The 25,473-nt window shown below is 50.3% G+C and overlaps 1 protein-coding gene across 3 annotated transcripts in view; it reads left to right on the top strand.

Moving 5' to 3' along the window:
- The window catches only part of ACLY (ATP citrate lyase), a 42,221-nt gene extending 17,314 nt beyond the window's left edge, over nt 1-24,907 (top strand). For 2 of the 3 annotated variants that reach the window (XM_060135896.1, XM_060135898.1), the window contains 17 exons: nt 319-409; nt 1,496-1,525; nt 4,646-4,787; nt 5,072-5,240; nt 7,006-7,110; nt 8,294-8,490; nt 10,939-11,020; nt 11,718-11,828; nt 15,662-15,789; nt 16,387-16,480; nt 18,568-18,722; nt 20,069-20,219; nt 20,419-20,562; nt 22,601-22,714; nt 23,081-23,163; nt 23,446-23,522; nt 23,942-24,907. In XM_060135896.1, the coding sequence (XP_059991879.1) occupies nt 319-409; nt 1,496-1,525; nt 4,646-4,787; nt 5,072-5,240; nt 7,006-7,110; nt 8,294-8,490; nt 10,939-11,020; nt 11,718-11,828; nt 15,662-15,789; nt 16,387-16,480; nt 18,568-18,722; nt 20,069-20,219; nt 20,419-20,562; nt 22,601-22,714; nt 23,081-23,163; nt 23,446-23,522; nt 23,942-24,036 (1,968 nt within the window). In that variant the 3' untranslated portion in view covers nt 24,037-24,907. The remainder of the gene's footprint in view (nt 1-318; nt 410-1,495; nt 1,526-4,645; nt 4,788-5,071; nt 5,241-7,005; nt 7,111-8,293; nt 8,491-10,938; nt 11,021-11,717; nt 11,829-15,661; nt 15,790-16,386; nt 16,481-18,567; nt 18,723-20,068; nt 20,220-20,418; nt 20,563-22,600; nt 22,715-23,080; nt 23,164-23,445; nt 23,523-23,941) is intronic. The other variant, XM_060135897.1, reaches the window with a different exon arrangement.
- Nucleotides 24,908-25,473: the final 566 nt, after the last annotated feature.

Genomic DNA, 25,473 nt, shown 5'->3' with positions numbered 1-25,473 from the left:
GTTGGTTTCTGTATCTCTGCCAGTTTTTTCTGCCCTATCAAGGTAGTGTAATGGAAAGACCAGGGATTTTTTAATCAGACCTGAGTTCAAGGGAGGGACCTTGGTGGGTATCGCCAAGAACCTCAGTTTGCTCACCTGTGGCTTGGGGACAATACTAATTCCTATCTCAGAGGGTTGTTAACTAGTTCTTTTGGAAGCAGCTTGTAGAGAACAGAGCTGTGCATAGTTCTTGTTACCTGAGTTCTTTGGGGCCTTAATGACCGGTAGCTTTTTTTCCAGCTGTTCGCTGCGACTGTTTCTCTCTCCTTGTTCCCCCAGACTCCAGCCCCCAGCAGGACGGCGTCTTTTTCTGAGTCCAGGGCTGATGAGGTGGCACCTGCAAAGAAGGCCAAGCCTGCCATGCCACTAGGTAACTCCCAGCAGTTTCAGGACCCTCCTGTCCCCCTTCCCTTCCTGGGCCCCGCTGGGCCAGCAGAGGTGGATGGAAAGCGGTTTGGGCTTTGCTTTTGGGCCTGGTGCATGGGATGGGAACAGACACGAGGAAGTGGTGGCTGGAGCCTTCCCCGTGGGCTCTCCTGGTGCTGAGGGCCCACGCTGCGCCTGGGTCACCCCACTCCCCATTGTCTTCCCCTCCACCCCCTTCTATGGGGTGTGTGAGCTGGGCAGGGAGGCTGCGGAGGAGACAGGGTTCCAGAAATACCAGGTGGGGGCAGGGTCCCTCAGCCTCTCCGCCTGAGTGGACGGCAGGAGCCCAAAGCTCAGAACGGCAGAGAACTCCCGCGCCCACGCCCCCAGCCATCCTGGGGCTCTTCCCAGGACAGTCCCTTCCGGTGAGCCCACCGCAAGGGCGCACGTGGTCTCCCAGCCCGTCTGTGCTTTGCCTGCTCGTCTGTCCCTCCTGTGATTCATGAGAGACGTGATCCCTGCCAGCCAGCCCTTGCGACCAGCACTAGGTAACCTGTGTTAGTTACCGCTGGGCTGACATGGCCTGTGTGGCCTCTTCCCGGGACGGACGGAGCGTGCTTAAGGCATCTTGTGAAATAGTGACACTGGCTCCAGGCGCTCAAGATTGGAAGCCGCCGCCCTGCAGTCCCCAAACCGGTAGCTTTGTCCACAGCACAGAATGACAGGTCCAGTCCCTCGGCCTAATCATCTCATTGTGCTTCATGGGGACAAAACGGGTCAAGAGGGTGGGAGCGGGCCTGCTGTCCCTCTGGAGGGCCTGGGCCTTTGGTGCTCAGCACACCCTCCAGGCCTTGGTGCTTTTGCTCCTCTCTGCGCTCTGTGGGCCTTCTCCCCTTCTTGCCTCCACTCTGCTGATCGGGGGTCTCTCTTCTGTTGGCCTTGCTCCTGTCTGTTGTGAATAGACAAGAGACGGTGAGCGCAGCAGCCCTGCAAGGCTTGTCCATGGACCCCTCCCTGTTCCCACCCGCTCCCTCCAAAGCCTCCAGCCATCAGCGGGTCACTCAGTTGCCTTGGTCATTTTCTTTGACAGATTCAGTCCCAGGTCCAAGATCCCTGCAAGGTAGGATGCCCCCAGCTCCGCGTGTGGCTTGATAGCGGGTTACAGTCTTACGGTGTGCTTTGTCTCCCCGTCCCCGGTGGGTTGCAGTGTTGTCTGGTATACTTTCTGTCCCTGCCTTGGTGTGGCCTGCCCCAAGTCCTAGTCTTCGCTCTCCTTTCTTTCCCACCCCTGCTTATTTCACACCCCCGCTTTCCTTGCCGTGGGGCTGTGACTCCATACGTGGGAGGGGGTGGAGAGCGCAGGACGGGCAAGAGCCAGGCCCACAGCCTTGGGCAGTGGGTGGAGCCAAGGAGGGAGGGTCCTCCTGGGAAAGAGGGAGCCATGGAAACTGAAGGGGGCGTGGCAGAGCCAGCGGGCCAGGAGGGGAGCCACTGACCACCTGATTTTCATCTACATCCCATGATGTCCTCGTTTTCTTTTCCCACCTCAGCCTCACCACCGCCGACTTCAGCCCAGACTCCCAGCACCAGGGACAAGTTTAGATTTCTCTGGGATTTGGGTGGAAGACAGAATGGAGAAGGAGAGAGAGAGACCCGGAAGGGTGTGCAGTAAATCTGGAGGAGGGACTGGGCTTTGTCTGGTGTGTGAGGTCACTGTTTAGCAGGGACATTTTCTGTGTGTGTTCACACAAACTTGTACACGTTCATCTGTTGACCGAGGTGAATAGGTGAATCAGTTCAAAGCGTCAGGGCCTTCATTTACCTTTTTGACATTGACAGCTGTGAGAGATCCCCCGCTCTGGGGAAGGGGAGTTTCTGGTGAAGGGGGGTTTCGTAATGATGACCTCTGACTCCTTGCTAAGAAGAGGAAAGGGGTAACTAGGCAAGGTCAAGTAGCCCTTCCTTCCCTACCTCTGGCATCATCCACTGTTACCTAAAAGACCAGACCTGAGGCTGAGCCCTGCGCAGAAGGACAGAAGGAACGGGGGCAGACTCTCAGTGAGAGCTCTTGGCTGTGGAGGGTGGAGGTGGGTTTAGTCTTACGGTCCTGGGCGGTGCTGAGACGTGGGAGAGGAAGGATGGCGGTGGATCAGGAAGGGAGGGTAGATTGGGCCAGGACAGCAGAGCCAGTGGAGGAGCCTGGTGGGGGCTTAGCCCCAGAGCACAGGTTCTCTCTGGGGCCTCCATCTGTGCTGCTGCTGGGCTGAGGAGTGCCACCTTCAGCTTTGCCTTCTCTGTGCTCTGAGAGCTCCAGTTCTGCCCCCGTTCGAGCTGGAAGTGCGGCTGGGTTCGTAGAGATTCCAGGCCTTGTCCTGATTTCTGTAGCCTCCCGGGTGGACAGATGGGTGTATGTGCTCTTGCGTGCGTGCTGACTCTTGGGGATGTGGGCTCCCCGAGGATGGGGAGTGGTGGGGCCGTGCTGGCTTTATATCCCTCCTCAGTTGCACAGTTGAGCTGCATCTCAGGTTAGGACAGAATCCTGGCTCTGATGCTAGATGACGTACAATCTTTGTCATTTGGCAACTCTGGCCTTCAGTTTTCTGGGACTGGAAAGTGAGGGAACTGGATTAGGTGGCCTCCCTTGTTCTGTGATCTCACGTCTCATTGGAACCCAGATGGGTCCAGGGCACAGTAAATCCCGGGTGTTTGCACCCGCAGGAGCCTTCTGTCGTGAGAAGCTTACGGCTGTGATGGAAGAGGCAAGCCTGCGTAGGGATGAGAATCTTACATGCCTTGAGAAACTGGTCTCTTTTAGCCAAGCCTGTGCTAGTACAGTAGGTTAATTAATACCAATGCCCCTGAGCTCTCTGCGTTATTTTCCTTGGGGGAGCTGAGAAGGTCCCCTGTGGGCTACTTTTCTCCAGCAGAAAGCAGGAGGGTCAGGTGACCTGCCTGTCTGGGGCGACAGCTCAGGAATGCACTTCCGCCAGCTCTTGTCGTTCCCCTCACCCCTTTCCTGACGCCCCTTTCCGCCCCTTTCCTGCTGGCCTGTCCAAGAGCATTGTTCTGAGCGGGAAAGAGCCACCTGGGAGGAGGCTGTGGGGAGCAGGTCAGGTGGAAGGTCAGTTAGGATCAGGCTACAGCAGACCTCTTCATTGGACCTACGCTGACCTAGAATCAGGAGGATTCAAATCCTGTCCCGAGCTGGCTTATGTCCAAGTTCACAGGCGATAAGGATTGTTGGGGAGCTGTTTGAAGTCTTGTGGTAGGCAACAGGGTCCTACGGTATAGCACAGGGAACTATATTCAGTGTCCTTTTATAAACCATAGTGGAAAATAATATATAGATATATAACTGAGCCACTTTGCTCTACAGCAGAAATTAATACAACATTGTAAATCAACTATACTTTAATTTTAAAAAGTCCAAGGGACTTCCCTGGTGGTCCAGTGGTTAAGACTCCATGCTTCCTGAGTCAGAAAGAGAAAAACAAATATCGTATGTTAACGCATATATGTGGAACCTAGAAAAATGGTACAGAGGAACCAGTTTGCAGGGCAGAAATAGAGACACAGATGTAGAGAACAAACGTATGGACACCAAGAGGGGAAAGCAGCGGTGGGGTGGTGGTGGGATGAATTAGGAGATTGGGATTGACATGTATACACTAATATGTATAAAATAGATAACTAATAAGAACCTGCTGTATAACAAGTAAATAAAATTAAAATTAAAAAAAAAACCAAAAAAACAAAACGACTCCGTGCTTCCACTGCTGGGGGTACAGGTTCAATCAATCCCTGTTTGGGGAACTAAGATCCCGCATGCCCACGCCCCCCGAAAAAAAATAAAGTTTAAAACTTTCGGTCACCCAAATTGGGAGAGCTTAACATTTTTTTCTGGTGACTTTAAAAATAATTGATCAAGCCCTCATTTGCATGTACATACCTTTCCTGTGAAGTTGAGCAGGTCCTGTAGGAATTCTGCTGTCTGTTCCCTGCTGAGCCCTTTGCCAGCCAGGCAGGTTCCCTCAGTTCATTTTGCGCTCTCTGCCACCTCTTTCCAGAAGAAATCTAGGCGCCTCCTCCCCCACGTTCTCAGAGTTCCGTCTTCTTGACATTCCTTTGCAGTTTTGACGCCTCGCCCTCGCGGGACGTGGGACGTGGGGCGTGGAAGGGTCTGGCAGGCAGCCCCCGGGGGGTGTGTTCTGGGTATACTCGCTCTGTCTCTGCCCCCCAGGAAAGAGCGCCACCCTCTTCAGCCGCCATACCAAGGCCATCGTGTGGGGCATGCAGACCCGGGCCGTGCAGGGCATGCTGGACTTTGACTACGTCTGCTCCCGCGACGAGCCCTCGGTGGCTGCCATGGTCTACCCTTTCACGTGAGTCGCGCACGGCAGGGAGGCTGGACGCGGCCACTGAGCGGGATGTTCTCATCCCATCTCCTCCAGCAGCAGCACAGAGCTGGGCGAGCCCTGGATTGTCCCCTTTGCCCAAGAAGCATCTGCCCACCCCAGACGGGGCGGTCGATGTTCCTGGGGGATCTTTTTCCCCCACAGACTAAACTCTTTGAAGGCAGACCCTGCCTTTCCGCCTTCCGGGTGAAGCCCCTCCCGAGCCCTGGCAGGTTAAGAGTGTCCTGACCCCTCCTCTGCCTTCCTCACAGCGGGGACCACAAACAGAAGTTTTACTGGGGTCACAAGGAGATCCTGATCCCCGTCTTCAAGAACATGGCTGATGCCATGAAGAAGCACCCGGAGGTGGATGTGCTGATCAGCTTTGCCTCCCTGCGCTCAGCCTATGACAGCACCATGGAGACCATGAATCACGCACAGGTAGCTCGCTGCGCCCTGGGGCGGGAGGCAGGGGCACCCTGAATGGCGTCCGCTGCGACAAAGGCCTTGGGACTCGGGACTGGCCAGTGATTTGGGGGATAGTGGTTGGAGACCTGATCTTCAGGAGGCAAGGTAGTCACCAAGGGTTGGTGGGCTGCTTACCCGGGCTGGCAGAGAGTCAGTCGGGGTCGTCTGCCTCCACCAGGTCCTCTCTGTGCTGAGACTGGCTTTCAAAACGGGATCAAAAGCCCTTTTTTTGCTTATTGTAAAATTGTTACGTATTAATTATAGAAAAGAATTAAATGCTGATAGTAAGAAAAAGAGGGTAAATACCTCGGGTCTCATTTCCCAGAAATATGGCTGCTGATGTTTGAGTACATCCTTATTCACAACTTTTTCTGGGTTTGAACAAATGGAATAACGCTGTATCTATCTTATAATCCTTCAGTGACTCTTTCCACATCAGTACTTACCAGCAACATCATTTTTGCTTTTTCAAGTCTCACGATGAGCATAGATCCTTAATTGTTTCCCCAGCGTAAATGTCTCGAGGTCAAACTGCTGCATCAGAATGTGGAGATTTGAAAGCCTTTGATCCATCCTGCCCAGGGGCCCTCCAGCAAAGGCCAGAACTGGGGACGTAAACGCCCATCACTAGCATGAGAATGCCTGTTTCTCTGTACCCTTGCCAACATTGAACGCTTGGACGTAAAGAACGTACATACTTGACAAAATGATAGGCATTCTATTTAATTTGCGTATCTTTGATTATTAACTAAGATGAGCTTCAAAAATATGTATTGGCCATTTGCATTCTGTGACATGGCCTCGCCTCCTTTTTCTCTGTTGAGCTGTTTATCTTTTTTGTTACTGATTTGTAAGAGCCCTTAGGGATTAAGATACTGAGTTTTCTGTTCAAAATTATTGTCTGATCCCAGACTGGCTTACTTCAGTTTATGACTGGAGTAAACTTGTTTTGATATCTCGATGAAGCAAAAAAGAAAACACGCCTGCTAAAAATGAGTGGCTTTTCTAGTTTAGAACAGAGGTTGGTGAACTACAGTGCAAGGGCCAAACCCAGCCCCCTGCCTGTTGTAAATAAAGTTTTATTGGAACACAGCCATGCTCACTCATTTACGTATTGTCCGTGGCTGCTTCTATGCTGCAGAGGCAAAATTTAGTCGTTACCACAGAGACCACATGACCAACAGACCCCAAAACACTATCTGGCCCTTTATAGAAAAAGTTTGCCTTGGATCTTTCCCACCCCCCCACCCGCCAACCCCCTCTGGCTTCTCCCTCAGCCCACTCTCTGGTCCAAGTGTGGAAGCAGCTTGTTTCTATCAAGGTTTTGTCCTGTGGGGGTGTAGAGTCAGAGCCTCAGAGGGCACAGCAGGGATAGCCCTGGATAGCTGCTTTATGCTCCGGCACCTGGACACGTGGGAAACAGGTGGGGCTGAGTCTCATGAGTTTTTGGATAGGTGAGAATATAACAGTTTTGACTACAGCAAGTTTTCAGAAACATTTGTTCCACTTGGTTACTGACTCACTGTGGTGTTAACCAATGGAGCGCAGTTTTGGGTGCCTCTCTTTGGGGGGAGGGTTGAATGAGCAGGGTAGGAACAGAGGCCTGTGGGAAGAAGGGGGTGCATATTGTTATCATTACTCCTGGAAGGGGGCCTGGGAGATGGGTTCTGGAATGGTCACTGCCTCGACATCTCAAGTGGTGAAATGATAACGGGAAGGGACTATCCTCGTGCCCTAGATCCGGACCATCGCCATCATAGCTGAAGGCATCCCCGAGGCCCTCACGAGGAAGCTGATCAAGAAGGCAGAGCAGAAGGGAGTGACCATCATTGGACCTGCCACCGTGAGCATCCCTTCCACTTCTGGGCCCGTAGGAAGCTCATTGCTGACGCTACTGTCTCCCATCTAGTTTGAAAAGATTGAGAGAGTACCTGTTGAAAGTCAGGCTGTCCATTTCCAGTGAATTTTTTTTTTCTGGCTGCGCCGTGCGGCCTACAGGATCCTAGTGCCCCAACCAGGGATCGAGCCCAGGCCCTGGCAGTGGAAGTACTGAGTCCTAACCACTGGACCGCAAGGGAATTCCCTGTCCGCTTCCAGTTAATTTTTTAAAGGGCTGTCTCCGCAGACCACATCACCTTTACAGTTTCGAGGGGCTGACGATTTTTTTAAGTGTCCACCCTCAGACAACCATAGCATGGTCTTTGATTATTCCTTCAACTGTAAACCAAAGAAGAATCTACCTAGGGACCTTATTTTTGACCCAAAGGCCTTTACATAAGAAAAAATGGCCCCGTGAATGTTTTTTTGTTTTTGTTGTTTGTTTTTATTTAGTTGTTGCCTTAAAAATTTGGCTGAAGCTAAGAATTTTTTTTAACATCTTTATTGGAGTATACTTGCTTTACAATGGTGTGTTTCTGCTGTATCTCAAAGTGAATCAGCTGTACGTATACATATATCCCCATATCCCCTCCCTCTTGCGTCTCCCTCCCACCCTCCCTATCCCACCCCTCTAGGTGGTCACAAAGCACCGAGCTGATCTCCCTGTGCTATGCGGCTGCTTCCCACTAGCTGTCTGTTTTACATTTGGTAGTGTATATATGTCCATGCCACTCTCTCACTTCGTCCCAGCTTACCCTTCCCCCTCCCCATGTCCTCAAGCGTAAGCTTTTTGAGCTAAGCAAGGGACCTTTCATCTTGGAGACAGAGGGTGATCTTGAGCAGAGGTGCACACTTGCATCAGACACTTTTACTGGGTGCTGTTGCCCTTTTGGAGCAGAAGAGGCGACCTGACCCTGAGTGTACACCTCCAAATCTGCAGTCGTAAGCCACGTTTTACCAATAAGGCTCCCTTTTTTCTGTGTGATGTCTCTTGATGGGAGAAGAGAGTCTTCCTCAGCAGGAACCCCGACATGCAGGTGCTGGCCAGGGTGGGCTGGGCGGGTAATCCTGGGCTCTGTGACCACCCCCCCGAGCTCTATGGTCAATCAGCCCGCCCTCCTCCCTGACCGCGGTTTCCGCCCCTGCAGGTTGGTGGCATCAAGCCCGGGTGCTTTAAGATCGGGAACACGGGCGGGATGCTGGACAACATCCTGGCCTCCAAGCTGTACCGCCCCGGCAGCGTGGCCTATGTCTCGCGTTCGGGCGGCATGTCCAACGAGCTCAACAATATCATCTCTCGGACCACGGATGGCGTCTACGAGGGCGTGGCCATCGGCGGGGACAGGTGATCAGCTGAGGGGCAGGGCGCTAGGTCCTCTATCTCTGCTCGCCACCCGCCGCTGAGCTCCATGCACACAGGGATGTTGCTTAAGTCCATAAAGTGGGGCATCTCTTCTCTGTCTCAGGACCAACATGAGCATAAGATCAGAAAATACAGAGAAAAACACAGGAAGGTGTTTTAAAAGGTGTTTGGGCTTTGGGGGTAATTCCCTTTGTTGTCTGAGCTGCGGCCGGAGGGTGGCAGCAGAGTGCACTGCTTAGCAGGGCTCATTCTGAAATCAGACCCTGGGGGTTCAAATCCCAGTTTCCCTGTTTGGGGGGCGGGGTGGGGGCAATCCTGGGCAGGTTTCCAACCCTCCCTAGACCTCCATCAGCCTTACGTAGCAAATGGGTAAGGTCATAATCTCTACCTCCTGGGGTTGTTGGAGGATTAAATGAGACTAACACAGGGCCTGTGCTTAGTTAGTACTCAGTGCTAGTTGTAGTTAATAAGAGTGAAAGGAAAAACTGTTCCTTTACTCACTACCATACTCATACTTCTGGCCACAAATGTGGCCAGATTTTCCCACACCAAGCAGTTCTCTGATTCTCTGCAGATAGCAACTGGAGGTCCTACAATTCAGTTCAATTCTGACATTCTACTTCGAGATGGCATCATAGCATCAGGTCCCACAGGTTCAGGGCTCAGTCCCACAGGAGTGCCCCCAACTGCATATGTCAGTCACAAGTCCAGCCCTCTGGTACTTCTGACCACCGGCTATAAATCAGAGGCTCCCATGACCCCCTCCTCGAGTTCGAAAATTTGCTAGAAGGGCTCACAGAACTCAGGAAAAGTTTGCTCACTAGCTTACCGGCTTATTACAAAAGGATGCAACTCAGGAACAACCAGATGGAAGAGGTGCATAGGGCAAGGCATGTTGGGTGCGAGGAGCTTCCCTGCCTTCTCTGGTGAGCACACCGCAGGAGCCCTCCAAGAGTTGCCTCATGAGAACAAAAGACACTCCTATCACCCCCATGACTAAGGAAATTACAAAGTTTTTAGGAGGGCTGTGTCAGGAACCGGTGTCAAAGACCAAATATCAGAACAGACGATGCTCCTAGCGCCCCTGGTCACTCAGGAGATTACAAGGGTTCTCAGAGCTCCGTGTCAGTAACTGGGAGCAGAGACATACATATTTCTTATTATTTCGCAGATAGTGTCCTCATTATTTTTGTTAGTAGGAACAGTAATCAGTAGGTCATCAATTGAGTAATGTCTTCGAGCAATGCCTGGTATTTATTACCATAATAAATGTTAGCCATTACTGTTTACTGTTATTACTGCTGTCACTACTGCAACTGTTTGGCTCAGAAAGCAAAAGCTGTTGGGAGAGTGAGTCACCTTGTCAAGGCTTTCTGGCTCCGCCAAGTCATTTCAAATGGAACAACTGTGTGAGAAGGGAGAGGTCTTCAGGGAGGTGGCCTTGGGACCCTAGTCCCCAGGTGCTCCCTGACGAAAGGCTCTGGGTCAGACGGGTCTGGGCAGTGCTGCCAGTTATACTGTCCTCTTGGGATTTAAATGCCCCTGAGCATATCAGAAGCACTCGAAGATCTACAAGGACCTTGTAGATCTGAAGCTTACTTGGCCTTAAACAACTCTTTTGCAAACTCATGTGACAGTAGAAAATCTAAAAAAATATTTTGGTTTATACATAGACTTTCTAGCAATCGCCTAGGATATAGCTTGGCACATTGTATTAATTATCTTTTGCTTTGTATTAAAAAAAGTCACCCCAAAACAAAGTGGCTACAAACAACAATAAACGTGTACCCTCATGGTTCTTGTGCGTTAGGCGTCAGGGCTCAGTTGGGCGGTTCTGGCAAGTGGCTCTCTGTTGAGGCGGTCAGGTGTGGCACGCTGGAGTTGACCCATCCACGTGGCCGGCAGGTGGTTCTTCTCTGTGGGCTTCTGCACAGGCTGCTGAGAGTCCTCAAGACTCGGCGGCTGGCTTCCCCTAGAGCGAGCGATTCAGGGGAGAGCGCTGGACAGAAGCAATTTTTTTATGACCCCGCCTTGGAAGTCAATGTTACAGAATGACTTCCTCCATATTCTGTTCCTTAGAAGCTAATCATTAAACTCGACCCAAATTCAGGAGGAGAGGCATGAGTTTCCACATTTTTCAAAGAACTTGTGGACATATTTTAAAATCACCCCACATGTGCTCTCGAGACATCTCTTACTGCCGTATGAACTTCTCTGGGCTCACTAATTCCTCTTCCTTCCCTTCCCTTGTGCCCCATTTACTACCTCCCCCTCCCCCGTTATTGCTAAGGCATCTCTGGACCCTCACTGGGCATCCACACCCACAAAAAACCCCACAGTGTTCTTAGTACAGGTGTGCTTCCCACACGGGTACACACACCTCACCTCACCGAGTCTCCTGCTCATGAATATCCTCCCTGTTCTCACCAGGTACCCCGGCTCAACGTTCATGGATCATGTGTTACGTTACCAGGACACTCCAGGAGTCAAAATGATTGTGGTTCTTGGAGAGGTGAGTTATTTTTAAAAAATGGTTTTACAGCGGAGATTGACACAACACTGTAAATCAGCTATACTTCAATTAAAAAAGAAAAGGTTACTTGATTATTAAAGTAAAAAAAATTTTTTTTCTGATTATAAAAGTAACGATGATTTTAGTTTTTAAAAAATTCACGCATTTTGGTTATCTATAACTGAAAGTGGCAGTCCCTGGTAATCCTACTCCCTAGACACTGGGGCTTAGAGGCTGCCACGGTTAACACTGCCATGTTTGTTCCTAGGAGAGAAGTTCTTGCCTCTCAGTGGCACAAGATATTTTAGTGCCAGCAGAGGAGAAGCTTTCACTGGCTGGCCCCAGTCTGTCCCTGGTGGGCAGTGGGTAGCTGGAGTCAAAGAGCCTCTCTTACTTGTGCCCCTGATCAGGTCTGGTCCTAAATTATCTCATACCCTTAGATCAGGAAAGGGGAGTTCCGGGGACTCTCCGAGGATACCCACTGCCCTTTAAACATTCTTCCTTGCATCTAATCTCAATCTTCCAGGCCAAAGCCCATGTCCCCTCATTTTCTAGCCAAGTTCTAACTCGGGACACCTGATGACCCTGGCCCCTACCTGATGTGGGACAGATTTCCTGCTGCATTGCTGCTCTAGGTGCAACTCAGAATGGGTTCCACTGACTTGGGGGCTTTTTCTCGTTCCCTGTTCTCTGGCAGATAGGAGGCACGGAGGAATATAAGATCTGCCGGGGCATCAAGGAGGGCCGCATCACCAAGCCCGTGGTCTGCTGGTGCATCGGGACCTGTGCCACCATGTTCTCCTCCGAGGTATAGCCATGACAGATCCCTGCTGGGCAGGGAGGCCGAGAGGGGGGGCGTCTGCGGGGAGCCGTGTGGTCGTCTTATGAAGCAGCTGGCTCCTTCGATAAACGTTTATTACCTGCTTGGTTCCTACAAGGTCCAGCTGGGGCCCTGCTCTCTAGAAGCTAAAATCCAGTTGGAAGAGACAAACTCGTAGCCAGATTAAGGCCAGAACAAGGCTCTGAGTCCCTTCTCAGAGTAGGAGCAATTTACTGCCTGGAGGAGTTTAGGTGGCTTCCTGGAGAAGACGAACCGCTCCTTAAGGAATAAGGAGGAGTTTGCTGAGCGAGAGGGAGGCCTGGGAGGGAGAGGACACACCCTAGGCTCAGAGCTGGGGAGGGCGGTGGTGGGAAGTTCTGCACGGGGAGAAGCTGTAGAAGAAAACCTCTGTATGTGTTAATATGACCGGATGCCTGTGACAGTGCCTGTGGGCAGAAGTAAGTACAGCCTGTAGTGGACGTTAGATAGAAAAGCTCTGAGCTGTCGGACTCCTGCTGGGTGGGATCGGCCAGACCTCAGCCCCTGTAGTCCAGCTTAGACAATCCTCTATCTCGAAGATGGCCCACCTGGTGAGGATGAAACCGAGGAAACCACCACCTGTCACCCATCAGTTCATCAGTGGCTGAGCAGGCTCTGCGTGTAAGGCCTTGACCTCTGCTCTGTGTATATGAAATAAAACTCGGCCATCAAGGATTCCTGCAGCAATGATAATCCCTACGCTTAAACCCTCAATTCTTCGAGTTAGCCTGTCACCCTCTCCTTTCCCCCGGATTGCTTGCCTTTCCCCTTCAGAGTCCTGCCCACCTCCAAGTGGCAGTATTTTGTCCGGTTGTAAAATGCACCTCTTTTGAACCAGCAGTTCCATTCCTGCAAATTTACTCTGTGGGTCTGCGTGCAAAAATACTTCAAGGTATGTGTACAAGGATGCTCACTGCAGTGTTGCGATGGCAAGAAAAGGAAACACCCTAAACGCTGGTCGGGAGGGGACTGTGTCCTCACGGCACGGCCACGTAATTGGGAACCAGGCAGGAGAAGAATGAGGTGGATTTTGAGATGTCGACAGAGTTCAGGTTATGTTGACTCTAAGAAGGGGCAGGGTGCGATAAATGCTTATCATAGGATCCATCTGGTGTAACTATGAACTGCGTGCGTGTATGTATCTGTTTTCTAAGTAAGTGAAACGGGAGGGAGCAGGTCACGGAATCCTGCCCATCGTCCAGGGCTGAGCTCCACTCTCACAGGCTTGAGAATCAGCTCTTGGTGGATCTGTGTGACTGGGGCAAGTCGTTTAGCCTCTCCGTACCTCAGTTTCCTGAGCTGTAAAAAGGGGATGATTCGGGATTGTTGCCTGACTTACATAAGAAGGTAACTGTAAAGGTCTGCCACATACAGGTCTTGGCAAATACTCATTTCCATTCTTCAACACACCTGTTCCATGAAGCTCTTCCTGATTCTCTTTCTTCACGGCTGCTCTCCCCTCCACCACAACAGCCAAAAATAATTCCTCCCTTCCCTCCAGGGTTTCTCTTCACCAGCTCTGCTTTATACGAGCCCCCCACCTCCCCACTCCCGTTATGCCGAGGGCACCTCCTAGAGGGCAAGGACCCTGCTCTTCTGTTTCTGGCCAGGTGCTCAGCATCGCCCCGTGGGTAGGGCAGGTCCTCAAGGTGTTCTGCTTTTTGATTCGTTTTTTTAACAACTTTCTTTGTGTAGTTTCAAGGATATACAAATGTAGAATAGTACCTTGACAGGCCAGCTAATAAGTGCTTTTTGATTTCTTGAACAGGTCATATGACTTTGCAGAGCTTTCTGCCCTGTAGAGGAGATGAGCTAGGTAAAATCCTCAGTTCAGTGCCTCGGGGAAACTGAACTGAGAACTGGGCTATGGGAGTAGAGACAAGGGGACAGTGGTAAGGTGGCATTTTCACACAACACTGGTCCTGTAGCAGTGGTCCCCAAAACAAACAACGGGAAGCTTCTGTAAATTATGAACATGCAATATCATCTCTCTCCCTTCTAAAAGCTTTAGTGTTAGCTTTGAGAAATCTGAGTTACACTTGCTTAACTTCCTTGGACGCAGTGTTCTCTAAGTTTATGTGAGTACAGACCCTCCTTCCCACCCCATCCACCCATGCAGATTAAATGCTAAAGAAGGCATTGGGAACCCACTTTGAAGCATGTGTCTTCAAGCCTCGCTAACTGGAGCAGTGGCTCCTAACCTTTTCAACGCTTGAGCCCCTTTTGTTATATGTCGTGCTAGAGCACAGTGAGAGGCCACATTGCCTGGTTCAAATGCTACCACGTACTACCTGTGTGACCTTGGGCAAGTGACTCTACCCCTCTGTGCTTCCATTTCCTTGTTGAGAGGAAACAGTCATAGCTACTGAATGATGACATTTGCAAAGCTCTTAGAAAAGTGCCTGGACACAGTGTTATTTAAACAGGGAACGTATTGTTATGATTACCCACCACACCTGCCCTAATCAGGGTTTTATACCACGTTTCAATAGGTTAATTCCTTTTCCTTGTTGCTGAATCAGAGACAGCAGGTAACACATAGCTCTTCTGATTGGTTTTCTCTTCTCTCTCACTCCCCATAACCAGTTACCCCTCCATATTCTATTGAGTTTATAGTTTAATCTTAGTTCATGCTCAGGTGGAAGGGGGCAATAGCTAATTGGCTCCCTGTGATTGTTGCTAAGTAGGAATACAGTACAGGCCAAATGGTGCAAAATCTGACTTTTTTTTTTTTTTTTTGTGGTACTCGGGCCTCTCACTGTTGTGGCCTCTCCCGTTGCGGAGCACAGGCTCCGGACGCGCAGGCTCAGCGGCCACAGCTCACGACCCCAGCCGCTCCGCGGCACGTGTGATCCTCCCGGACTGGGGCACAAATCCACGTCCCCTGCATCGGCAGGCGGACTCGCAACCGCTGCGCCACCAGGGAAGCCCAAAATCTGACTTTTTAAAAGAAGCTGGAAATTTGTTGTTGTTGTTGTTAATTAATTTATTTACTTGTTTTTGGCTGCATTGGGTACTCGTTGCTGCACACAGACTTTCTCTAGTTGCGGCGAACGGGGGTTACTCTTCGTGGCGGTGCGCGGGCTTCTCATTGTGGTGGCTTCTCCTGTTGCTGGGCATGGGCACTAGGCGCGCGGGCTTCAGTAGTTGTGGCACGCAGGCTCAGTAGATGTGGCGCACGGGCTTAGTTATTCCGCGGCATGTGGGATCTTCCCGGACCAGGGCTCGAACCCGTGTCCCCTGCATTGGCAGGCGGATTCGTAACCACTGCGCCACCAGGGAAGTCCCATTTGTATTTTTAATGATACTTCTGGTGTTCTGTTTTGCTTAATAAGGGTACATCCTTTATACAGAGTATGCGCAGGACAGTCAGATCCTGCCTATAAGCTCAGCTTAGCTAAGGTTGGCAGTTTGTAACTTCTCACAGTTGCTCGAAACTAATGGCTATTCTCTGTCTCCCTACCCCCACCCCAACAAGTGCCCCAGGGGAAGCCAGATGAAGGTGTTTGTGGAGTTGGGCACCTGGCTTGGTGTCCTGGGTGTAGTGCACCAGCTGTGTGACCTTGAGTAAGCCCTTGAACTGCTTGCTGCCTCGGGTTCTCATCTGTGAATGAGAGTCAGCCGTCGTGCCTATTTATTGAGCCTTCTGGAGGCTTGAAGTGATTCACATAGAGCACTGAGTGGGGTCCGGCCTATAATCAGTGCCGATGGTCCCAGGAGCCTTTGTCCTCTCTTTCGGGGGATTCACAGGCCTGGTAAAGCCGTTCTCCTTTGCCTTCCAGGTGCAGTTCGGCCACGCTGGAGCTTGTGCCAACCAGGCTTCTGAAACTGCAGTAGCCAAAAACCAGGCTTTGAAGGAGGCTGGAGTGTTTGTGCCCCGGAGCTTCGATGAGCTTGGAGAGATCATCCAGTACGCGGAGCTGGTGGAGCATGCCACCTCCCTGTCCCTTTCCCATTCCCTCCCGAGGACAGCACCCTCTCCAAAATATAGGTGTCTGATATTCCTGGACCCTCTCAGGTGTCTAAGGCAGCTCTACGGATGGTGCAAAATGCTTTCTTTTTGGCTTTCATTTTGTTTTGTTTCTAGGAGCAGCAGTTACGCGCTGTTCAGACTGGTGTTAAAAACATTCCGTTTCTGAGCCTACATAGTTGGTGGGCCATAAATGAGAGAAGGGCATAGAAACATTAGAAAATGTCATCTCAAACCAATTGATAAAGAGCTGCTAGATAAGCTATTGTCTCTTCCCGTTCCTTCCCTCTGGCCTTCCATGGCCTCCTGATTCTCAGCCTTCTCTAAAGCCCCATTCAGAGGCGGTGGGGCAGGCCTTGGCTAGAACCTGTTTTCGTTTAGTTCTCGGGAATCCACCTGGTAACTGCTGACAGGAGGGGATACAGAGCTGGGAAACTCTGGGGTAAGAGGGAGGAGCGTTCGTGGGGCAGCTTAAAGAGCCCAGAAGAATAAAATCCACATGGATGTCTTTTCTCCTCCCCTTCCCCTGCCTCCCAGGTCCGTGTACGAGGATCTCGTGGCCAGAGGGGTCATCATACCTGCTCAGGAGGTGCCGCCTCCGACAGTGCCCATGGACTACTCTTGGGCCAGGGTAGGTGCCACGTGTGTCCCTGACTGTGTGGGCAAGGTGCACTGGAGCTTGTGAGGTGGCCCCTTTTGACCAGCAGGTGAAACAAATGCAGGGCCCAGGAGGGCAAGGGGCGGCATGTATCTCCCACAGCTGTGTGGCCTGACCTGGGGACGGGGGCTGGGGACAGACGATGTCCTCTAGAGCTGTTTGCACCTGCTAAGAGATTTCAGGCTACTTGTCTAAGGCGGGGGCATAGATAAAGAGCGAATTTTCTTATATACAAGAACTCTTAGAAATCAATTTTTAAAAAAATAATTTATAAATTATTTACTTATTTTTGGCTGCGTTGGGTCTTCGTTGCTGCACGCGGGCTTTCTCTAATTGCGGCGAGCGGGGGCTACTCTTCGTTGCGGTGCGCGAGCTTCTCATTGCGGTGGCTTCTCTTGTGGAGCACAGGCTCTAGGCGCGCAGGCTTCAGTAGTTGTGGCACACGGGCTCAGTAGTTGTGGCTCGCGGGCTCTAGAGCGCAGGCTCAGTAGTTGTGGCTCGTGGGCTCTAGAGCACAGGCTTAGTAGTTGTGGCACACGGGCTTACTTGCTCTGCGGCATGTGGGATCTTCCTGGACCAGGGATCGAACCCGTGTCCCCTGCACTGACAGGTGGATTCTTAACCACTGTGCCACCAGGGAAGTCCCTAGAAAATCAATTTTTAAAAGACCAGTACCCATTAGAAAAATGGATAGGAGATGTCCTTTCAACATAAAGTGATGCTCAACTTCACTCTATAAAAAAACCAAAGTAGAAGCTGTGACACCAATTTTGCTCTACAGGTCAGCAAAGAGAAAAAAAAAAAACAGTTCTCTGATACGTTGTTTGTATGGGTGTGAGGAGGCTGCTACATTCATTCATTGGTGGCGAGAGTGGAATTGACACAGCCTTTGTGAAAGGCAGTTGGGTAATGTCAATCCAATTTAACAGCACTCCTACCTTATGGCCCGGCCGTTCCAAGTCTGGAAAGCTCCTTCAGGGAAATGCTTGCGTACACACACGTGTACACACACGTACACACACGTGTTCATCAAGAATATTTTTCTTGATGGTTGATGTTGATGGTCATCAGTTGATGGTCATCAGTGGAGGAATGGCCAACCTGTAGGATTGTCATACGAGGGGATACTCTACAGTAGTTAAAAGGAATGAACTAGATTTACGTATGTGCTGACATGTGTAGAGCTCCGATTCATTGAATGACCAGCACATTATAGAACAGTATTTATATTATGATTATGAAAAATGTAGGCACGCAAAACACCGTTGTCTCTTCTCCACGTGTCTATGCGTGTAAATAAAAGTGGAGAAAGAAAGGTCAAGAAAGATGTCCACTAAACTAAGAAACACGAAGGCAGAAAACCAAGATGGGGTGGAGGTCAAAGGCAACATGATTTTAGCTGTTCTAGTGTGGATGTTTTAAAAGGATGTATTCATGTTGCTTCTATTAAAACATAACTTAAAAGCATTTCTTAAGTTCACAAGGGATAATTGAAGAAATGGGCTTGGACAGAGTTAGCTGATGCTACCCCTGTTGTGCCCCAACTCTGGAAACGGAGGATTCAGGAGCTCAGTCCCCTCCCCCAGGGAAAGGACGTGTTGAGGGGATTCCCCATTTTCCCAGCCATGTGCCTCATTGTTTTGCTGGGGGACTGGTAGCTGTGTGTAGAGTAGTTTAAAAATTGTCCCTTGGGATTCATTCTTCCATTGCTTAGCCAGGTGACCTGGGACTGGTTACTCTGTTTGTGAGGTTAAAATGAACCCCTGGATTGCAACAGCTTAGCGAACTGCCTGGGCCCGCAAACGCTTGGTAAAGACCAGCAACAGTGCCCAGGCTGAGTGGGTGCCATGGCGTGACTGCTCCTATTTTCTACGCCCCACATGATCTAATAAAAGGGCTTTTGCGTTTCCTTCTTGGGAGGACTTTGAGAGCCGTTGCTTGGCCGCCAGAATTTGAGACCTGCCTGGGACACTGGTTCTGGGCACAGACAGTGGGGCTGTTGTGGGAAAATCTCTGTGGTCACCACAGCCCTGCTTGCCTCTGCCCCCATCTCTGCTCAGGAGCTGGGCTTGATCCGCAAACCTGCCTCGTTCATGACCAGCATCTGTGATGAGCGAGGCCAGGAGCTCATCTACGCGGGCATGCCCATCACTGAGGTCTTCAAGGAGGAGATGGGCATCGGCGGGGTCCTCGGCCTCCTCTGGTTCCAGAAAAGGTGAGGCGTGGAGGGCAGAAGATGGCAGGGCCCCGTGACTCAGAGTTAATTTTCTTCCCCTGACAAGGGAGTGGGAGTGGGCAGCCTTGGAGACCATGTCCAGGTCCACTCTTTATGGCCACAGATCAATTGAAAGGTCAGAGAAAAGAGATAAAGGCTGGTCCTAGGTCTTCCAAGGACAGAAAGGCCAGCCTTAACCAAGAGAAGTAGAAAGCAATGACCTCATCAGGGATCTTGTATCAGCCCCTTTCCCATGGGAACTTTTAAAGAAACGGGCCAGAGTTGAATGCAGGCCTCTTTGAGAGAAAGGTAGGGGTTCGCAGAGGAGGTCAGAGGCGCCCCGTAGCTTAAGGAGCGCAGGCCTGCTGGAGTGCTGAACTGGCACGGTTAAAGTACCTTGTGTTGTGTCCTCTGTAAATCTGTGTCTCATCAGCCTGCAGGGAGAAAAAAATTGCTTTTCTCTGCAGCTCCCAAGCTTAGCCCTCCCCTGGGACTGACAGTTGGGCAAGGAGGCCGATGAGTACATGTTCACAGAGCCCTGGCTTGGAGTGGCTCTGGGCAGAAAGCCAGGTGGAGGTCTTGGTTTGTGTCCTGCCCTCACCTGAAGAGAGATGGGTCTTGGTCCTGCTTTGGACCCTTTGGGAAAAGTTCAAGGGTTGTAACACCCGAGCAGGTTTTACTGTGTGTGCTCTTGCGTCCCCACGGCTCCAGACTTTGGTTTTTGTTTGTTTTCTTGTTTTGGGGGATTTTTTTTGGCTGCACCGCTCAGCATGTGGGATCTTGTTTTGGGGGGGTTTTTTTGACTGCGCCGCACGGCTTGCGGGATCTTAGTTCCCCAACCAGGGATTGAACCCGTGCCCTCGGCAGTGAAAGCATGGAGTCCTAACCACTGGACCGCCAGGGAGTTCCCCAGACTTTGTTCTTAATCATCAGCTGGGAGGCTGATCACTGTGCACTGTGAAAGGGACAGGGATCTCACCTCCTCTCTGTCTGGCATGTGGAGAGCAGTAACCACAAAAAAGGTCACATCCTGTCACAGCAACTCAGGCTGAAAACTGCCTAAAGAAGAGATTTCAAACCCTGCTTGCTAACCTCAGTTCTAAAAGCAGTATTTGATCTGGGCGACATCCAGAGCCACTCAGGAATCAGAGGGTGCTGCCTTGGAGTTGTAAGATAGTATTAGGCCTGGACTGGGAGGTCGCTGCCTTTCTTGAGTTTGAGTGACTTGTTCAAGGAGACGGGAGACAGGAGGACCGTGGCCTTGTCAGCGTATCTCCCGTTCAGCCTCTTGCCTTTGTTCCAGCTCTCCTGTCCTCTCCCCTTCACTCCTTTACGCCCCCCTCCAGGTTGCCCAAGTACTCCTGCCAGTTCATTGAGATGTGCCTGATGGTGACGGCTGATCACGGGCCAGCCGTCTCTGGGGCTCACAACACCATCATCTGCGCTCGGGCCGGGAAGGACCTGGTTTCCAGCCTCACCTCGGGACTGCTCACCATCGTGAGTACCGTCATCCTGGGAGGTAAACAGCAGGGACACCAGGCTTTAGCATCATGCCGCCTGGCTGCAGGAGGGTCGTAGAGGGAGCCGTGGAGTGTGACGCCCCGTGCCGGGGGCTGTTCGGGGCACGCCGGATTGGCCTGCGAAGCTGAAGGGGACTCCGACAGCTTGGGGCGACATGGGCTGGCTTCTCCTATAGGGCGACCGGTTTGGGGGTGCCCTGGATGCAGCAGCCAAGATGTTCAGCAAGGCCTTCGACAGTGGCATCATCCCCATGGAGTTTGTGAACAAGATGAAGAAGGAAGGAAAACTCATCATGGGCATTGGTCACCGAGTGAAATCGGTAAGTTGTCGCTCTCAAGGCACTGGATCTACAGGGTGGATGAGGATGAGAGAGCACTGATCTAGTTGGGCACAGCCGGGCTCTCGGCTCCCAACATGAAAAGCTTTGTTGACAGATGCCAGCACTGAGGCAGCTGGGTTTTTTTGTTTTTTCTGTGGTACGCGGGCCTCTCACTGCTGTGGCCTCTCCCGCTGTGGAGCACAGGCTCCGGACGCTCAGGCTCAGTGGCCATGGCTCACGGGCCCAGCCGCCCCGCAGCATGTGGGATCTTCCCGGACCGGGGCACGAACACGTGTCCCCTGCGTCGGCAGGCGGACTCTCAACGACTGCGCCACCAGGGAAGCCCGAGGCAGCTTTTTTTCCATTATAATACAGACTGCCCTTAAACAGTTTTTATTGTGTTCAGTTGTGGTGTGAAAATACAATGAGCTGGAAACTTGGTAACTTTAGCTTCCCAGGTGAATCTTAATAGGAGAAAGGACTAAGGTCAGGGTTAAGGGGACATATTGGTCACCATAGGCTACATAATGCTGCAGGTTGCTGTAACAAACAACTCCGAAAATCTCAGTGGCTCACAGCAGCAAAGGTTCGTTTCTTACTCATCCTCCATCCACTGTGGGTTGGCTGCGGTGACGGCTCTGTCATCTCCACCGAAGGAGCAGCCCCTATCCAGGAGGTGCTGGTCTCATGTCAGAAGGAAAACAGCTATGGCAGAACCACAAGAAAGCTCTTGAAGCTTCTGTTTGGACGTTGCACAGCCCCTTTTTTTCACTGACATTTCATCGGCCAAAGCGAGTCAGTGTGGTTAAGCCTGACACCACTGGGGCAGGAAGAGTAATAAAATCAGGGCCAGCCCGATTGGGAGAGGCCAGCGTGACTATTCTAAGTAATTAATAGAGTCTCTCACAGGGCAGGTAGTCCTCTGTGTGTCCTGTGTGAGCTGTGTTTAGAAATCAAAGGCAACGAGAGAAGGGGAGCTGCTCGGGGTCCTTGGCTCCGTAGCTCCAGAGCCCTCACTCTGCTGCTCTGAGCGGGGTGTATGACTCACATTAATACAAGAGGGTCATGCGTGCGATCCAGGCATCCCCGTGCTGGGCCAGCTCAGGGTGGATCCAGAGGCAGCTGGATGGCAAAGGCTGAACCAGGGACAGTGGTTCCTTCTGAGGGATGTTGCATCCGGGCTCACAGAACTTGGCTCAGCCATCGCCACCTCCCAGGCAGACGGCACACGCACAGCGCAGGGCATCTTCCCCAGCTAGCGGCAGGCCTGTGCTGCCACGCCCAGTCTTTGGGTGCCTTCCTTCCTGGACTCCACCCTGACCTTGCGTGTCTTGGCCAAGGGAAGAGGTCCCTGTGGTCGGGACTTGGCGGGCGCCTAACCTGTCTCACTACCCCCCCCCCAACAGGTGATTAGTGTGGGTCTCTGAACAGAAGGTTCATCTCCATTCATCTCAGGTCCAGACGTTTTCCTGGAATTTCAGGGATGCTTTGCTGCTCCACTGCCAACACGTGCTTGCTTAGTTAAAAACCTAGAACTTGGTTACAGCTTGACTACGTTGCCAAGCCGGTGGGCAGTATGGCTAGCGGCTAGAACCTCAGACTTCCCATGGAGGGTAGGCGCCCAGCCCTGCTGCCTGACCCTATGGCTGACTTACCCAACATCGCCACATCTCGGGTGGTTTTGAGGCTCAAATAAGATGAGAGGACGTCAAAAAACCTTAAGCCCCACAGCAGTGTCGTGATCTGTGCTGCATGGAATCATACATGTGGATCAAGTCCCTGAAACACACCTCCTGGATATGACACGTACAGTTGTGTCCACCTGTGTGAGACACAAGCATGAACGTATCTTTTTTTTTTTTTCCCCCTTTGGCCGTGCCACACAGCATGCAGAATCTTAGTTCCCCAACCAGGGATCCACGCCCCAGCAATGAAAGCGCAGAGTCCTAACCACTGGACCACCAGGGTATTCCCAGGAACATGTCTTTTAACAGCAGTGTTAGAGTGGGTTCCTCTGTAACTTTGGGTCACTTCCTAGATAAACAACCCAGACATGCGCGTGCAGATCCTCAAAGATTACGTCAGACAGCACTTCCCTGCCACACCCCTGCTTGACTACGCCCTGGAAGTAGAGAAGATTACCACCTCGAAGGTAAAAAAGAAAATGTCCCTAATGCCCGAATCAGAGTTTTGGCTGAATTTCTCGGGGAAAATGAGAGCCAGGTTACATTTTGACTGTGCAGCTAAAATTGAACCTGGTTTTCTGGAAACTTTTGTTTCTGTTGTTTAACTAAGTTGAACAGGCGTACTAAGTGTCAACGAAGGGTTGGGTCCTTTGCTAGACATTGGGAATTAAGTAAGACACTGTCTCTCCTAATCAACTGGGATGTTTTGGCGGGAGCCTTTTAAATGGTGGTCAGGAATTCGTAGTAATAGTTGTCATGGTAATAGTGGAACATTACGAGGAACAAAAATGAGTACTAATGATAAATACTTGGAATTTTTTTTGCCTTCCCAGAAACCAAACCTTATCCTGAATGTAGACGGTTTAATTGGAGTTGCATTTGTAGACATGCTCAGAAACTGCGGGTCCTTCACTCGGTGAGCTTGCAGCTGTATTCTTCTTCCTAATGCCTACTGATTTTTCTTGTTTCCTCCCAACTCTAAAAGCAACGCATGCTCATTAGAGAGGATTTAGGAAATATGGAGAGGTATAAAGAAGAAAAACAGTGCCTCTACACCTACCATCCAGAACATCCCTTTTTTCTACTTTGAGTTCAAAGAGAGCTAGCTTCTCATTCCTGGGCAGAAATTGTACTTTCTTTGGGGAGGAGGGCAGTCATGTGAGCCACTGTAAAACTACAAGTGGATTGTGTGTTGCAGGGAGGAAGCTGATGAATATATTGACATTGGAGCCCTCAATGGCATCTTTGTGCTGGGGAGGAGTATGGGCTTCATTGGTGAGTTGGCAGTAAGAGTTCTGTGTGTTTGTTTTTGTGTTTTTTGTTTCTGTTTCTGTTTTTGTTTGTTTTACCCCATGGTTCAGGTATACCACTTAACCTATGTGTCCAGTTTCTGTGAGAGAGATGACACATTGTCTTAATCGTTGTTCCGAATCCTTCCTTTCTTAAACTTCTGCCTTATCTTTATCTTTGTTCCTTTGTTCTTGGAAATGAGTTTGATAGCCAGCCCAGTAAAACAGAATGAAGTCCAATAGTTCCCTTTTACCAAGGCTGGCATCTGCCTGGGGGATGGATCGGGATGTCCTTCCCCATTTGTTTTGTATTAGTTAAGATTTCCCTTCCTTATCTCCTCCCCCTCACCAAAATTTTAAAAACTCACCAACTCTTAACAAAAAGATGCGTTTGCTTCATGTTAGGACACTATCTCGATCAGAAGAGGCTGAAGCAGGGGCTGTATCGTCACCCATGGGATGATATCTCATACGTTCTTCCGGAGCACATGAGCATGTAATGGAGCCAGGAACCCTGCCACAGTAAAGTGAAGACGAGAACGCCTCCCCCCACCCCCGGGAAATAGCCACAGACAGCTGGCACTGGAGCTTGCTTAAAGGGTGGGCCTGGAATGTAAACAGCCACCAGTGTACAGGCACCGAAGACCAACACCCACAGGCTAACGCTGTTCAGTCTACACAAAGAAGCTTAATATTTTTTTTATAAGCATAGAAATAAGAACCCAGCCAATACTTGTAACATTTGCTTTGCTACCCGCTGTATTTATTATATGGAAGCATCTAAGCACTGTCAGGATAGTGTTTTTCCTCATTGTAGGGTGTTACAATGTTGCTTTCTTTTTTCCATTAGTTAAAAAAATGTTTTCCCCTTGAAGGAAGGGAATGACACTTTTAAGACCTCAAGATACTCTCCACTTAAAGGACCCCTAATATGTTGTTTTTCCTTTTCGCCCTCCTCATATAACCTGAAGAGCATTGTATTAATCTGATTTTTTTTTTTTAGGATCTTTTCGTATGTTGTGTGTTAAGAGTTTGTTTGGTATCCCCCTGAAATGTTCCATGTTGCAGACCAATGTCAGGGGGACATTGGATCCATTGCATCCTTAGCCATTGTTACAGAATATGTGGAGCAGTAATTTAAAATGTAAAGTCATAACATACATATGTTTAAAATGGAAGCGCCAAGCAAAAAGCTGTGAAATGTCTTGTGTCTTGACATTCTCTGTATTTATGCAACTGACTTGTCTGTTATCGACTTGTCCTCAGTTTGCATCTCTAATCCACAAAGATTCTGGGCAGCTGCCACCTCAGTCTCTCCTCTGTATTATCATAGTTTGGTTTAAATAAACTATATAGTAACAATGAAAACATGCTGCTGTCTCATGTCATCCATTTCCTTTCATCTGCATTCCTTTGAAGTGTACTTTCTAATAGTTTTACTACAAGTAGTTTTAAAAATGTTCGTCCATCTCTTAAAAAAAAAAGAATCAAAATACTATCTTCAAAAAACCCCCACTATCTTCTCCCGTGAATCTGTTACCTTCCATTTCTCAGTGAATGGGAACCAAAGCTTTACTTAGATACTCAAGCCAAAAGCCTGCCTTCACTTCTCTGGTTGCCAAGTCCTGTCGATTTACCCCTCTGATCTACCCATATCTGGTCTGATAACTTAGTGCCCTTAGTTCCACTTTTGTCCCCTTACGGTCCATTCTCCACACAGCCACCAGCGACATTTTAAAACAGGCATCTGATTGAGCCACTCCCTTGCTTAAAGCCCCAAAGTGGCTTTTATTTATCTTTTTAACCACTATGTATGGAACAGTAACTGTGGACCAAGCACTATGTAAAACACCTGACAAGCATCTCATTTAATCCTCACAGCGGTCTTCCAATCTAGATAGTATCCCATTTTTTAGAAAGATAAATTAGTTCAGAGA

Source organism: Lagenorhynchus albirostris, chromosome 20, assembly GCF_949774975.1.
Source record: "Lagenorhynchus albirostris chromosome 20, mLagAlb1.1, whole genome shotgun sequence".
Classification (NCBI taxonomy): Eukaryota; Metazoa; Chordata; class Mammalia; order Artiodactyla; family Delphinidae; genus Lagenorhynchus; species Lagenorhynchus albirostris.
Note: the sequence above shows the minus strand (reverse complement) of the source record. Positions and strands in the feature narration are given on the sequence as shown.